The sequence below is a fragment of the Saccoglossus kowalevskii genome, chromosome 13, assembly GCF_978046115.1.
Source record: "Saccoglossus kowalevskii chromosome 13, keSacKowa6.1, whole genome shotgun sequence".
Lineage (NCBI taxonomy): Eukaryota > Metazoa > Hemichordata > Enteropneusta > Harrimaniidae > Saccoglossus > Saccoglossus kowalevskii.
Genome location: NC_140653.1, coordinates 23,589,174 through 23,601,685, shown reverse-complemented (window position 1 = coordinate 23,601,685; position 12,512 = coordinate 23,589,174). Strand labels below are relative to the sequence as shown.

At 35.2% G+C, this 12,512-nt stretch overlaps 2 protein-coding genes across 3 annotated transcripts in view; both read left to right on the top strand.

The window, feature by feature from the left end:
• Positions 1 to 12,512, top strand: part of LOC100378252 (heterogeneous nuclear ribonucleoprotein K-like) — a 56,334-nt gene that overhangs the window by 577 nt on the left and 43,245 nt on the right. The gene's annotated exons all lie outside the window — the stretch shown is intronic.
• Positions 2,483 to 7,027, top strand: LOC146735089 (uncharacterized). Its single transcript, XM_085507087.1, has 4 exons — positions 2,483 to 2,556; positions 3,022 to 3,084; positions 3,334 to 3,385; positions 3,563 to 7,027. Exon 4 carries the CDS (start codon positions 3,578 to 3,580, stop codon positions 6,881 to 6,883), a length of 3,306 nt encoding a protein of 1,101 aa, XP_085363213.1. The 5' UTR covers positions 2,483 to 2,556; positions 3,022 to 3,084; positions 3,334 to 3,385; positions 3,563 to 3,577; the 3' UTR covers positions 6,884 to 7,027.

The following is a 12,512-nucleotide window of genomic DNA, read 5'->3' as shown; positions in this document are numbered from 1 at the left end:
CAATGGCGATGTTGCTAAAAGTTGCATGTGATTTCTGAATGCAAAATAACCATTTCCCTTCTGCCCTTGAAAATGAGTGGGCGATATATAAATATTCAAATGCACTAGTAATAACATCTGAAAATTCAGACACATGGCTTGAACTGTACTGTTTGTTCTGTGAAAGGCACTCAATATTAAGATCAAAAATGCTTTACATACACTAAATACAAATCCTGAATGAAATATTTCAACTACAAAGGTGGAGGGAGCAGCCATTCCAAAAAATTTCCCTCTTCAATTTGTATTGCCTGCCCCTCTTCTACATTTATTGTGTTGCAGAATAGCTTTATCCAGAATACTGTAAATGTAACTTTTTTGTAGTTTGATAATTTAATTTTGTGATGGTCTTAAAGTTGTCTTAAAATTAGATAACCTTTTTAAAATATTGAATGCATGTGCAAGACTCTTGATGCATTTGATGTCTGGGTTCCCATTTGTTGTGTTCTATGTATTTCTCCAAACCAATTTCTCAAACAATTTTGATCCTGATAAACTAAAAATCAGATCAGCCAGGGGTCTTTTATAGTGGGAGGGTCGTGCGGAATTGAGTCCCAAGCGATATTAACACGTGCTTAAAAAGGAAGGGCTCATGGGTAGACAGTGCTATGGCCATCTGATGAATGTGCAGACAGCTACTCCCTGGCTTTAAGTGTTTATGTCATGAACTGCAATACACAGAGTTATTTACTATTCTTTTTTTAATTTAATTGAAACAAGTTACAATCTTTTGAAATACAGATTGGTCAATATCAATATTTACGAAAGTTTGAAATCGGTGATAGAAAATGTCCTCGAAACCAAAACGGGCAATTTGTCAAAATAAACCCATAACATTTTTATTTGTGACATCAGTGGACATCAGTACTCGCCCATGCCGAAACTGTACGATACATTTACACGTTGTTTTCACACATTGTTTTGGAATTCAAAAAAATGCTAGCAATCGACAAAATAAAAGAATCTGCTATGTTCTCGAAAGATTCAACATAAAAAATCGATAAATTGAAAAAAGTATGTGGAAAAGATAACTAAAATATGTATTCGATTACAAATACTTGCGGTAAAGTAATCTGGCAGCCATGTTTGGTGTTTTTACCACTTCCCGAATTCAGTACACGAACACCCAGAATGCGCTGTTCCCCTATGCAACTTAGATACTCAATCGTTATAACGCAAACAACGGTGGGTGGCAGACGGTCGCTGAATGGGGTAGGCCAAAAGGTCATCAGTTTGCCTTCTCCGTTCTGTTTTCACAATGAAAATCGAGCGAATGTTGTAAATGCGGCTAAAATTTTAATTTTTCTTCGAGTTTACATGCAATCTGCTAATATATTTATTTTCTGTACATATACATTTCGTTCATATTTACTTCCTTCTTTCGTGATCGGAATACGATTATTAAAAATACAGCTGTAATTTGAAACCACTGTAGTTGCGTATTGTGAGTGTGGGCGACAATGAATTCAGGCGATTGACACATTGCCATGAATACACTTGATAACTGCTTGCAGACTTCCAGTGGTCATTGTTTATGTTTGGACTCTTGAAACAATAGCAAAATAAAGGGTTGGGCAACTACTCTTTTGTTTAGGCTTGGGAAAAACAATGCAAGCTTTTTGCAAATAATTTTCAGCCTGATGTACATTGGGGGGGGGGGGGTTGAGAGTAACTAGGCGACCGTAAAACTTGATGGGCGAGCCACCCACCTAAAACCCCTTGTAGAGAACAAGGCATGGAACCAGTATTGATCACTTCACCTATCAACAACCTTGTTTCTTGAATATTAAATTTTTGTTGGTGTTTTTAAAATTCCAGCAACACAAATGTAGATTTGTGGGGTATATTAGGGATTTCAGTCACGTGACCTTGGTGGTTAGACAATGTGTATGACAGACCCTATGCTTGTAGTTTTTAGTGTAATATAATTTTTCCGTCCTGTATTTTCTATAAAAAACTGTCGCTTATTGTTGCTGTAAGTATTTTCTTTACAACCTAAAAATTTGGTTTTGTTTCGAGTAACCCTTACAGAGTTACAGAGCAGCAAAGTCAGAAAACCGGCACAAAATCATGCTTACGCGTCCACTGTACGCCGGCCCCAACATTTGTTTAAGTCAAGTGAAACATAACATCGTTCTACTGCATGGGCGCAAAACTAATTCGGAACGTACCATTACGAAAATAGGCTCGCTGGAAAGTAGGGGGTTATAGCTACATTTTGAGGGGACGAACGAAAAAATCGGCCGAAAATTGAGAAAACGGCAATAAAACTAACATTTTCAACACATTTTTAGGAATTATTTTATGTAATTATCGACTCGTTCGGGTCATTAATAAAAAATATAATCATTATAGGTTTAATACTACGCAATATTTTAGTGATTGGTGCGCCGCAAGTATTGCGCTGGGTCCTGTTAAAAGTGGTACGTCTCAAGTCGATTCACATCCGGGTACTTTGTTCTGACCCACGCGAACCAGCCATTTTTCAAGACTCTCGCTTTCGATTTTGCTGAAAAGGTAAGGCCTGTTTTTATTAGTTTTTTGAGTCATTTTGTCGGCCTTATTATAAAATATGAATAACTAACAATGTGTGGATGACTTTTAGTGTTCTACCAGCTGATACTGGACGATATAGCTTCACATTTTGCCTGAATTCTGACAATGCCTAACGAATCGAGCGATGTGTCTGTCGATCGGTACTTTGCTTTGTTGAATTGTATCATTTATTTTTTATATCGCTCGCATATATATTTCAGTTTGTTGATCTTGATCCACGATTGTGCTAAAAAAAGGGGGAGAAACGCTAAAATGCGAATTAGGACGGTTCGAATTCTGAATGGTGTGTTGAAATTTATATAAAAGTTTGTGTTTGTGTTTATATGGTTGAGGGCGTTTTCCTGTGTGTTTCCTATGGCGACTTAAAAACAAAAGTGATTTTCTTTCGTTTTTCAATATTTTTTTTTTCTTTCCTTACACTTACAGATTTTTACTCTCATCGTTGTAATTTATTAATATTGTAAATCTTCTGTGACACCTTTTAATTAGGTAAGTGGTAATGTTTTTTGGCAATTTTCTTGTGCTAATTTAGAAAATTAAACTTATTTGGAGGGGGGCTGTTTGTCAAATTAAATGTGGTCCGCTGGTTGATTTAGTTCTATTTGTCAAGTACATTTTTTTCATGGCATGTAGGCTGATTTTTTTTTAAATTATATTTTTTGAATAGTGTGCAAGTTTGACAAATGATAATGTAAAATTATTAGATTTCATTAATTTTATTTATATTTTACCTTGCAGAATATTACCATATTTCCTGTCCGGGCCCTGTTTGGCGAGACTTTTCAATTTGGTAAGTTTATATTAAGCCTTTACTTTACATTAAATAAAAGTTATTCACAAAAACTATTATTTAAAAATTTTTTTAATTGCGTCATGATTTATCAATGCAATATAAATCAATTCAAATAATGTGCATATATTTGTAGACAATTTGTTTAATCAATTTTTCTATAACGTGACATTTCAGAATGGTGCGCTGTTAATGGCTAATCCAGTGACTAAAGGTGACATATACCATCTAGTGGTGCAGTGCAAACAAGAAAAAAACTTCAGTGTGCATTATGTTGCTGAACAGCTACGAAAAAAATACCCGTCTATCCGCGATGGAGGAGCATCAGATGCTACTTTGTACAATCGAAGTAAAGCCATTTTTCTGAAGACCAGCAAACTGAACAGTAACAGAAAGTATGCAGCTAGAGAACTTTTTATGAAAGATGTTTTTGTCTTGCCTTCAAAGTCATCCAATGAAGAAAGTCGGTTGACAAGTGCTATAACTGTAAAAGAAGTTGCGCTTTCGAAAGCTCTTGTCAATACCACTGCCGAAAATCGGATTTTGAAGCGCAAAATTAATGATGTTGAAGATGACAACACAGACCTCTCCACCAATCTTTCTGCTCTTGAAGTCAAGTATTCAACCCTTCTTTACACAATGGACCAAGTGAATGACCGGATACTATCTCTCAATGGTGAAGGGATACATGATGAATTGATGAAGCTCCGAGATGACTATGACAAAAATGCTGCTCTTCTAGATAAGACACAATCAAATTTGGTTGCCATGAAAACTAGGCTGAACAACAACAAGGCAAGAAATTGGAACAAAAAATTGAAGCGCCGTGATTCGACTATCAGCAACTTGAAGAATATAGTCGATGAGAGTAAGGAAGAGATTGTTAAAGTTAGAAAGGAAGCGAATGACGATGCTGTAGAAGTTTTAAGTGTTAGACAGTCCCTGAGTCTAAAGAATGATGAACTGCATAATGCCAAGCTGGTTATAGAGAAGTTGAAAGCTGATAAAACTAAACTTAGAAAAAAACTCAACTACTACATGAACAAAACTAAGAATAGCAGTGATGATTCTTCCCTGACAAATAACTTGCATCAAAGAATTAGTGAACTGGAAAAAGATAATGCTGAAATGCAGAAATTAGCTGAAATTTTGGAAAGTGAGGAAATTGAAACTTTCTGTGAGGGAAAGTACAGAGATGAGGTTAGAGAAGTTGTTATGGACTTGTTGTCAATGAATGTCAGCATGAATGCTGTAAATAATGTTATTTCAACTGTGTTGCAGAAACTCGCTGGACGAAATGTTGGCAGGCTTCCAAGTAATGCCTTGAAAAGCACACTCCTGGTAGAAGCTAAACACATTGCCGCTGTTCAGGTAGCTGAGGCAATGTCCAGTTCCTCAAACCATTGCCTCCATCAAGACGGAACGAGCAAGTTCCATAAACACTATCAAGGTTACCAAGTAACACTCTCTAGTGGCCGTACCATGACACTTGGTATGCAGCAGCTGTCTGGTGGCACTACTAGCGATATAGTTGATGCTTTCAAAGACACAATTGGTGATCTTGCTGACACGATAGTAAGTGACAATGCTGACAAAGAAACCATCACTGCCCAGCTGATAACATCATTGACCAGTACTATGTCTGACCAAGGACCCACTTCTGCAACTTTCAATCAACAAATAGATGCGTTGAAAGAAAAGCTACTCCCCAAGGTTACCAAGAACTGGGACATTATATCATCTGCAAATAAAGAAAAACTCACAAAGATGTTCAACTTTTACTGTAAAGCTCATATCCTGCCAAACTTCGCTTCCGAATCGGATAAAGTCCTGAAGCTGTTAGAAAATATAGCGTTAGATGGCTATAAGCCAGTGTATGCAATGGAGACGAGCGAATCAGGTGCTGCCAGACTTGTTCGTACAGCAGTAAAAGCTTTCCATCCCAGGGGGTGTGAAGAATCTGGTGTCGCATCCCATTTTCTTTCTTTCCTTAGCGCCAAAGATGAGAAACTTATGTTGCAGCCGTACAAGGGGAATCGATTTAATATTCTTTACTATGATGCCGCAGCAGTATACTATCATTCTTCAGATATTTCGCAGTTTGTGGCAAAGTGGCCAAATCCGAATCGTTTGCTCTCTGCAGTTGCTGAAGATTTGAGTGTTAAAGTGTACATAGCTGAATTGCGAGCACTCGGTATAATAGATAAAGTCGTGACTGGGCCATATTGGAGAATCACTGAAAAAGTAGAGGGAATTCTTGGCATGAATAAACACCTTCTCCAAATGAAGATGATGCTGGAAAGATGGTCTAAAGATGCTGCTCCTGTTTTGGATGGTGAACTGATGTTTTCTGAAGATGACGCAGAAGTACACAGAGATCATCTTTATGAAAAGTTGTTTGCTGAAACGTCTGATGCAGAGTTGGACTCCATGACCATACAGGCACTTGAACTCATCATGCATGCATTGCTTTTGATTCTCGAAAGGCAGTGTGATGACCAATTACCTGGTGGTAAATATTGGAATATGAAAAACGAAGAGCAAGCATCTGTTGCAGCAGTGCCAACTACAAATGTGGCTGGAGAGAGAGATTTTGCCATCTTGGATTTACTTGTACGAATTAAACCGGCAGCTACAACACTATGCTATGAAACGCTCATAATGTGGTCCAACAACAAGACTAGAGAATGGCTTGATAATAAAGATCCGATAGAGAAAGAAAAGCTTATGGCTGATGCGCGACGCACTGCCCCCTCCTACAAAGAAAAATACCAAAGACGAATGAAGGTCATTCAAGAAAGAAAACTTGAAATTCTGAAGAAAAAGCAAGCAGAAAAAGAAAGAACTGAACAAAAACAATATACAAAAAAGGTACAATTAACAAACCAAATTGATTCCGTGTGGGCAAGTGTGGATGACCATTTGAATAACATGACTGAAAAAGAACAGCGTGCAGCAGTAGTTTTGCAACTTAATTTTCACAAAACAGTTCTCAAATCGAAGGGTGCTAAAGAACTTTTTCAGCAATCTTTTAAACGCAGACAGTATACTTTAGCTGAGTTAATAAATAATTTGAAAGAAATCATTAGAGGAAATCCAGCAACAGAGTGTGACGACACACAACAACATACATCAATGCGTCAAGCTGATGAGATAGAAGTTCAGTTCACCATTCAAAAACAGAAATTGGATGCCAAGCTTCATGAAATGCGGAGAAAGCGGCGCATAAAAAAGCAACTCGAGCTCCTGCCTTCCTTTGAGAAAGATCCTAATTTACTAGTGAACAGACGTGTTTTTCACAAATGTGTTGAAGAAGGAAGTAGTGATATCGAGTGGTTTGCAGCCCGGGTACTTGCACTTGTAAATATAAATAAAGACAACCCGTTGAAATGCGAGTACTGTATCAAGTACGATGAAGAAGATGATGAAACAACATGGCACTTCCCTTTGTTGCGCGACTTAAAAAAAGGAGATCTTCTTTTGGATGAGATGTTTTAATAACAACCTACACAGTAATTTCAAACATTCCAATAGAATTTAGATATTTTTCATTGAACTGTGAATTCTCTCGGTTTTTTTTGTTTAAGTTGTGTAATAATGTAAATTAAATTGTGTAAAAATGTAATAAATATTTGTATGTGAGAGCATAGTTGTGAAACAATTTATCTACATGGTGCATCCTTGCAAACAATATATTGGTACAAAGTAGATGAAATATGTTTAAATCAGAAACAAACTGGGATAAAAAAAAATCAAATTTCACCTATTTTGAACATAACTTGTATTGTATATGGGGATACATCAATATTACTATTTGTCACTTTATTAATAAATACCAAATGCATGTATCCCTGGCCAATATGCAAGATTTTTTCCTGAATGAAGATTGCATTGAAAATAAATTCAGAAGTTAATTTATTCAAATTATGGATTTCTTTGGTTACCATGGCAACGTGCATATTTCGGACCATTGTACTGATCTACTATATGAAGTTTAGTCCAACATTGCTGGTAAAGCATTAAATGCATCCCCTGCGTTTACATCTTGCAATCCATTTTATTGGCATGCCCGCCCTTTTGTGGTTGAATCTGGTTACCATGGCAACATACAAATCATAGCAACATGCAAACCGTTGCTGGATGTTTTTTTTAAACTGAAGTGCAAATCATTGCAAAATGTAATGCCCGGTGGTTAAAGTTCATATTATGCCAGTATTACTGGTCGATCAAAATTAATTTATGCAAAATATTGTTTGTTTTTGTTTCCATGGTAACAAGTGTTTGAGCACCCGAATATGCACATAAGATCAGGTATCATCTTAAAATATATTCAGATTTAATTAGTGGTGTATGTTGATCAATGTGTATGCAATACATTACCTTTATTACCTTGAAATAATTTTAATTAATGCAAATTATTAATATAATATCATATTTCTTTGGCAATGAATTGATTTGTGTACAGTTCGGTCACATTATTCAATGGACATTGCTGCAAACTTAAAGTGTTAAAAAAATTGTGTAAATCGGTTAAGAATTGGCAAAGATACAAACAATTTACTCTTTTATTCCCTTTATAATTAGTGCTAATTGGTGCCACTGTCTTGTCTATTCATCAATGCTTAACAAAGTGAATCATTGTCTAAAATAATGACAATTATATTCAACTTCAAAGTGGTATATCTTGACAATGGAAACTCCGATTTACACCATTTAAAGTGCATTCAATTACTCTTGCAGAGATCTGTTAAATGATACCACACACACTGCACTAAGATGTATACTTAATTTTCCCCTGAAATCCCTAGGTATATATTTTTTGTATGGGGATATCTACAAGGACAACTAATATCAATATAAATAATATAAATTGATGCGATGAGACAGTTTATTTGCATAATTGTCAGTGGTCAGGTATAATGTTTATTATATAATCTATTAGTTTCAGCTGCCCCTTCTATAATTATTTTTCTGTCAATCAATTACAACTGTATACGTATATTAGGGCTAACGTGCCCAGAATGTCCATGTATATTAAAGGGTTGAGGCTGATAACCAGTAAAAATTGGAAAAATTTAAAAGCTATATAAATTATTGGTATTTTGCTTCATGAAAGGTTCCATCATGATGTACTTGTTTGCATGGAAACAATATTTTCCCATAGCGTTAATGACAACCATTTTGTGTTGAACATTTGTTAAGATATAGGCAATTGAGATTAACAATTGAAAAAAATTGTTTGGGGACTCAATGGTCGATGTGTATCTTATGTAACGTGTACTTGTACTATACATAAAGTATATTGTTTGTGTACTTCTGTAAATGCAACCATTTTGGTCATCATAGTGATTTGCTGGGGAGAGGGCTATAGCGTCTACCCATGAGCTTCTGCATTTTTAGTTTTCGCTATCGTCACTTTAGACTTGATTCCTGTGCATGCACAGGTGACAACCCCTCTGCTTTAATCCTACCAAAACACATTTGCTTTTGTGAGGTTTTCGATTTGTGTTTATTGATGTGTTTTTTTCTATAACTACCTGTACTTGACCTTTCTTTCTCAACATGCATTGTTTCAAGGGAGGCATTTTATATTTTGTGTTCATTCCCATTTGATGAAAGTTGTGCATACTTAAAAAAAAATATACAATACAGGTTTACATAGAAGATGGTTGCAGGCCAATTACCAGTGTGCTCTTGTACTATACATAAAGTATATTGTTTGTGTACTTCTGTAAATGCAACCATTTTGGTCATCATAGTGATTTGCTGGGGAGAGGGCTATAGCGTCTACCCATGAGCTTCTGCATTTTTAGTTTTCGCTATCGTCACTTTAGACTTGATTCCTGTGCATGCACAGGTGACAACCCCTCTGCTTTAATCCTACCAAAACACATTTGCTTTTGTGAGGTTTTCGATTTGTGTTTATTGATGTGTTTTTTTCTATAACTACCTGTACTTGACCTTTCTTTCTCAACATGCATTGTTTCAAGGGAGGCATTTTATATTTTGTGTTCATTCCCATTTGATGAAAGTTGTGCATACTTAAAAAAAAATATACAATACAGGTTTACATAGAAGATGGTTGCAGGCCAATTACCAGTGTGCTCTTGTCCATATGACTCAACCACCTACTTTTCCAAATACTATGTGTAAAAGAATACTGTAGAATACTTCATTTTTGCTGAAAGGATGTTTCCGTAAAAATAAAATCCAGCGAATATACTCGTTTTTTCCTATATTTCACATTCAACTCATCAAAAAACAGTAAAAATAATTTCCATATAAAATGTCTTTACAGCGAAAATTAATTTCAGCGAAAATAAAATATTTCACAATATAATTCAGCCTCCTGTTTTCTTGAGAATCTTAGGATTTGTGTAAAGAGAGCATCCCTGCACCTGACAGTATTTTTGTATTCAGCAAGATGAGACAAAACTTTGCCCATCTGCTGATATCTTCTTAGCTGTTGTTTCAATGCTATGTTCTACCTCCAGCCTCTACATCTGATAATAAATGGCCATATTCTGATTCACACAATTATTTTCATATTTATTTGCCAAGTAACATTCAGTATAACATTCACCTAAATTCAATAATAATCCTTCCAAATGGATTGGTAACACACACTGATGCGGTTCAAAAAAATCTAAATAGTTATTAATGCATGTGTCGATTTATTCCTACCTACTCTTTTCGTTTAATTTGACTGACATTTCCTAGCTGTGACTAGCATAGTAATCAACGTTGGCATTTGGAGATATTAATGCAAGTCATCTTAGTTCACTTAGTAATATCATATACAATCTGTGGACCCACCTGTCTTTTTCTATAGTTTAAATAAATTCAGGGTCAAGTGAGAAAGCACTATAAATTAACAAAAATTCTGTATATAATGTAAACTCTTTGACATTTTCACTAATATTTGTTAAAATGACATGTGAAATTAAAAAATTTCTGTGTGTACATAATGTGACCACGAAACAGTCAGGTTTCAGTCCCCATTCAAAGTCTGCAAATGTGGGACTTGTGGATTGATCTGTCTGTCTGTCCATATCCAGCTGAATTTCACAAATTGGTGGGAATGTTTAAACTTCACCCATGCATCGCGATTCAAGATAGCCATTGGCAGCCATTTTGGGGGCCAAAAATGTCCCAAGATCACACCTTTTCATATATTTTATTTCACATATAGGAATCAAAACTTGGTATGTAAAATGTTAGTTGTTCGACCTGCTCATTTAAATAATTACTCGTATAATGGTCAATTATGCATTTTCTCAGACCCGCCCATACAAAAAGAAACGAGGTGTATTTCATAGACTGTAAGACTTGACATCTGATGTTGTACAAGAAGATAAAATTTTCACTGAAATCATGTTTAATTTAGATATGTTTCTAAAAATGTTAACAATTGTTACATACTAAAATTGGAATGAACTTTTCACATTTGTCAATGTTGATGTCTTTGCCAAATGCACATGATTTGAGATACTAAGAGTTCTGGTGTACGAGACAGACATTAATTATGCAAATTCAGACATTGTTAACTTATTTGCATAATGATTCCCATTCTAGTAGCTTCTATGTAATAGTGACAAGTTTGCTCATTAAAAACATTGAGCAAATTATATTCATCAGTAATGTTTCATTTCTCAGGCTTATTAATTAGCTATTTACATAATTGTTTCCATGACATCTGTTAAAAAAATAATCTGACACAATGGTTTCATGTTGGATTGTTTTGTATATGCGCCACTGTCACTATTTCCTGCAGGTATAACTTGTGCAGCTTTTCTACTCATTTAAATAATATCTTGAATTATTATATTATTGTTGGTATTTTGACAAGGAGCTTCCACTTGATTGCCTAAAACCAAGGATTATTTCAGCTTGTTTTATCATTCTCTACACATGAGCTTCAGAGTATACTGTAGAATACTTTATTTTCGCTTGGAATTTATTTTCGCTATTTTCGCTGGAGGGATGATTCCGTGAAAATAAAATCCAGCGAATATACTTTTTTTCCTATATTTCACATTAAACTCATCAAAAATCAGTGAAAATAAATTCCATACAAAACGCCCAAAAAGCCTTTTCAGCGAAAATTAATTCCAGCGAAAATAAAGTATTCCACAGTACTGTAACTTCCTTTGCAGTAAACAGGCAATTAACACATCAATGAAGATTAAATGGGTCTTTGTTTTGGTAAGTTGAAGTGTGGGTGTCAATAAAAATAGATATTAAAATTCTGAAAATAAATTTATGGCACTGTTTTTATTTCCTGATAATTGTCCTAGATTAAAACCTAGAATAATTTTATGACATGCTGACAAGTCTCTAGGGTTTTTAATAAGCAATGATTAAATTGTCAGCTGAACATAACAGACCATATAAACTATATGTATTGGGAGGACCACCTAGGTGGGACTGCTGTCAAAATTGCTATGCTAGATTGAGTCTTGTATTGCAATGTTTTCCCCATTAGTAGTGCTTGTGTCTAAGTAAATTAAAGGTGAGAGAGCCAAATGTAGGATAAATCTAGGAATTTTCATGTGGGTCCTTAAAACAGTGGTTAAACATTTGTCACTTTATCGCTATTGCATTCTTTCTTTTTAGAAAATGTGCATTCCAAATAAGGAACATTCACAATAAACAAAGTTTATGGCGAGAAATTTTCATGAATCTTCTCTACACTGGGATTCCTATATCAATCATTTGCTTTGTAAAGATGTATAATATGGTTATGGTGGGTGCACTCGGACAGTATACAATTGACCAACCTCTGCTACTCGACTGTCAATACTCTTGCAATAACTTCAAATTATATAGCATTTTCATCCATAATTCAACACTTTGCAGATGCACATTTCATCATGTGTTACATGTACCAATACAGATGATCCAAGTGAAAAACAATGAGCAGAATGATTTGATTGACAGTGAACCTTATTCCTGTCAATAAATTAGTGTCTGTGGACCTATGATACCATGTATCTAATGTTAAAAACGAAATGCAGCCTGCCAAAAAGTCTATCCACATGTTTCTGAATCAGAGGCAAGAGGATCACAACATGCTAATCGGGGTAGCAGTGGAAGAAAATTTGAAGTGCTTTGACCGGAAATTGTG